General features: G+C 36.3%; 1 protein-coding gene across 1 annotated transcript; it reads right to left on the bottom strand.

Moving 5' to 3' along the window:
* Window positions 1-445: 445 nt before the first annotated feature.
* LOC124373179 (craniofacial development protein 2-like) lies at window positions 446-782 on the bottom strand (the record flags this gene model as incomplete). Its single annotated transcript, XM_046831579.1, has 1 exon — window positions 446-782. A coding segment is annotated over exon 1 (337 nt), but the record flags the coding sequence as incomplete, so codon positions are not given.
* Between the last annotated feature and the right edge of the window lie 1057 nt (window positions 783-1839).

The following is a 1839-nucleotide window of genomic DNA, read 5'->3' on the forward strand; positions in this document are numbered from 1 at the left end:
GTCCATTCCTCCTCTCCTGTTTTGACCTCCCCCTTGGGTATCGTTCCTCTAATGTTATTTACAAACTCCTCTCTAACTTTCGTATCTTTTAACTTCCATGTCTTGATTCTTGTTAGTCTTTTGCATGTATCCTTTCCAAACCTCATTCTTTGAAAATCAGCTACCACCAGCCTGTGATCTCCTCCCATACTTTCACTGGGTATAACTTTTACATCTGCCATGTATGGCTGCAGGCATTTCCTCACTAATATATAATCTATTAAACTTGGCTGTTCACCATTCCAATTGTATCTTGTGTATTTGTGGCTATCCCTTTTCTTGTTCCAGGTGTTCCCTATCACTATATCATTCCTTAAACAAAAATCCAGTAAATTTTCTCCTTCTAAATTCCTTGTTCCTACTCCATAACATCCCATTACCTCTTCATATCCTTGTCTAAACTTACCCACTTGTGCGTTAAAATCCCCAATTATTATTGTTCTCTCTTCTTTTACTTGTCTTTCCAGATCCTCTTCAAACTCTCTCTTCTCATCGTCCGTGCATCCTGTTTGTGGTGCGTATACCTGTATTATGTCCATTATCTCCCCCTCCATTCTGACCGTAACCTTAATAATTCTTTCACTTACCACATCCACTTTCATCACTCTGCTTGTCATCTTTTTGTCCATGACTATAGCTACTCCATTTCTTCTTCCAATTTCTCCTCCAGACCACCAAATCCTGTATCCCTGTCCCACTTCTCTACTTCCACTACCTTTCCACTTTGTTTCACTGATTCCCATTATGTTTATTCTTCTTCTCTTCATCATCTCTACTACCTCTTCTAACTTGTTCCTAAGCGTCACAACATTTATTGTACCAAATCTTAACCTTAAACAATTGCCGGGTCGTTGCCGTAAATTTCCATCCTTTCCGAGGCTGTTCTTATTTTTGAAAGCAAGTTTTATCCACTACCGGCTTGCTAGACCTGACGTAGCTTCACCAGAGCCCCGTTAGCCGTCTCTTTGAGCCGTTGCCCGTCCCTCACGACGAGGACGAGGGGTTGGACTTAGAGGGACGTTTATTCTAATTGCTAATTATAAATCATATACTCTTGGTTTTTTTACAAGTTCTCACAGCTCAACGGATTTCTCATCACCATTAGTTTTTTGTTGGAAAAAGACATCACTCGTAGGTATGGAAAACTTTAATTCCTATCTCTCTCCCCATGTGATATTGCAAAATCGAATTACCCTACGGACTTTATGTAAATGACTTCTTTTTTATGAAGCTTTATTCCATTATTGGCAACACTGATATCGGTGATGGTGAATGTTACTTTATGAGTGGCTAAGCGGAAACAAATATTTTTATTTGGTCTTATGGAAAATCACGATGTCAATGAGAAAATAGCAGAGTATTTAAATTTTGACCACAAACATATGACATCTGAACATGTAATATGTGATAAAAATAAAAAAGTGAAAAGTGAATATTGAGAATGGAAAGCCATCTACTTTTTCTTGCAAATATATGTACCTACATTGGTAACGTATGTTCTAAATCTTTAAAGAAGAACTGAACACTTTTCATTTAGTAAATAAAAATCTTTTACTGTGCAATACACCTCTTATTAATTCTTCAACAGTTTAAAAAGTAGGATATAAAAAATTTATTGATAGATGCCACGTTATCCAACCCATTCTGCTTGAGATTTTTCTTTGTCTTATACCATTAATTGAAGTATGATGTGGTGTCGTCTAATCGTGCATAATAATTATTAGAGTTGTTAAAATTTTAAACTCTTTTCTATCCAAATAGTTTATTTATATTGTAATACCTGATACAATTCACGGTACT

The sequence above is a fragment of the Homalodisca vitripennis genome, unplaced genomic scaffold, assembly GCF_021130785.1.
Source record: "Homalodisca vitripennis isolate AUS2020 unplaced genomic scaffold, UT_GWSS_2.1 ScUCBcl_4998;HRSCAF=11495, whole genome shotgun sequence".
Lineage (NCBI taxonomy): Eukaryota > Metazoa > Arthropoda > Insecta > Hemiptera > Cicadellidae > Homalodisca > Homalodisca vitripennis.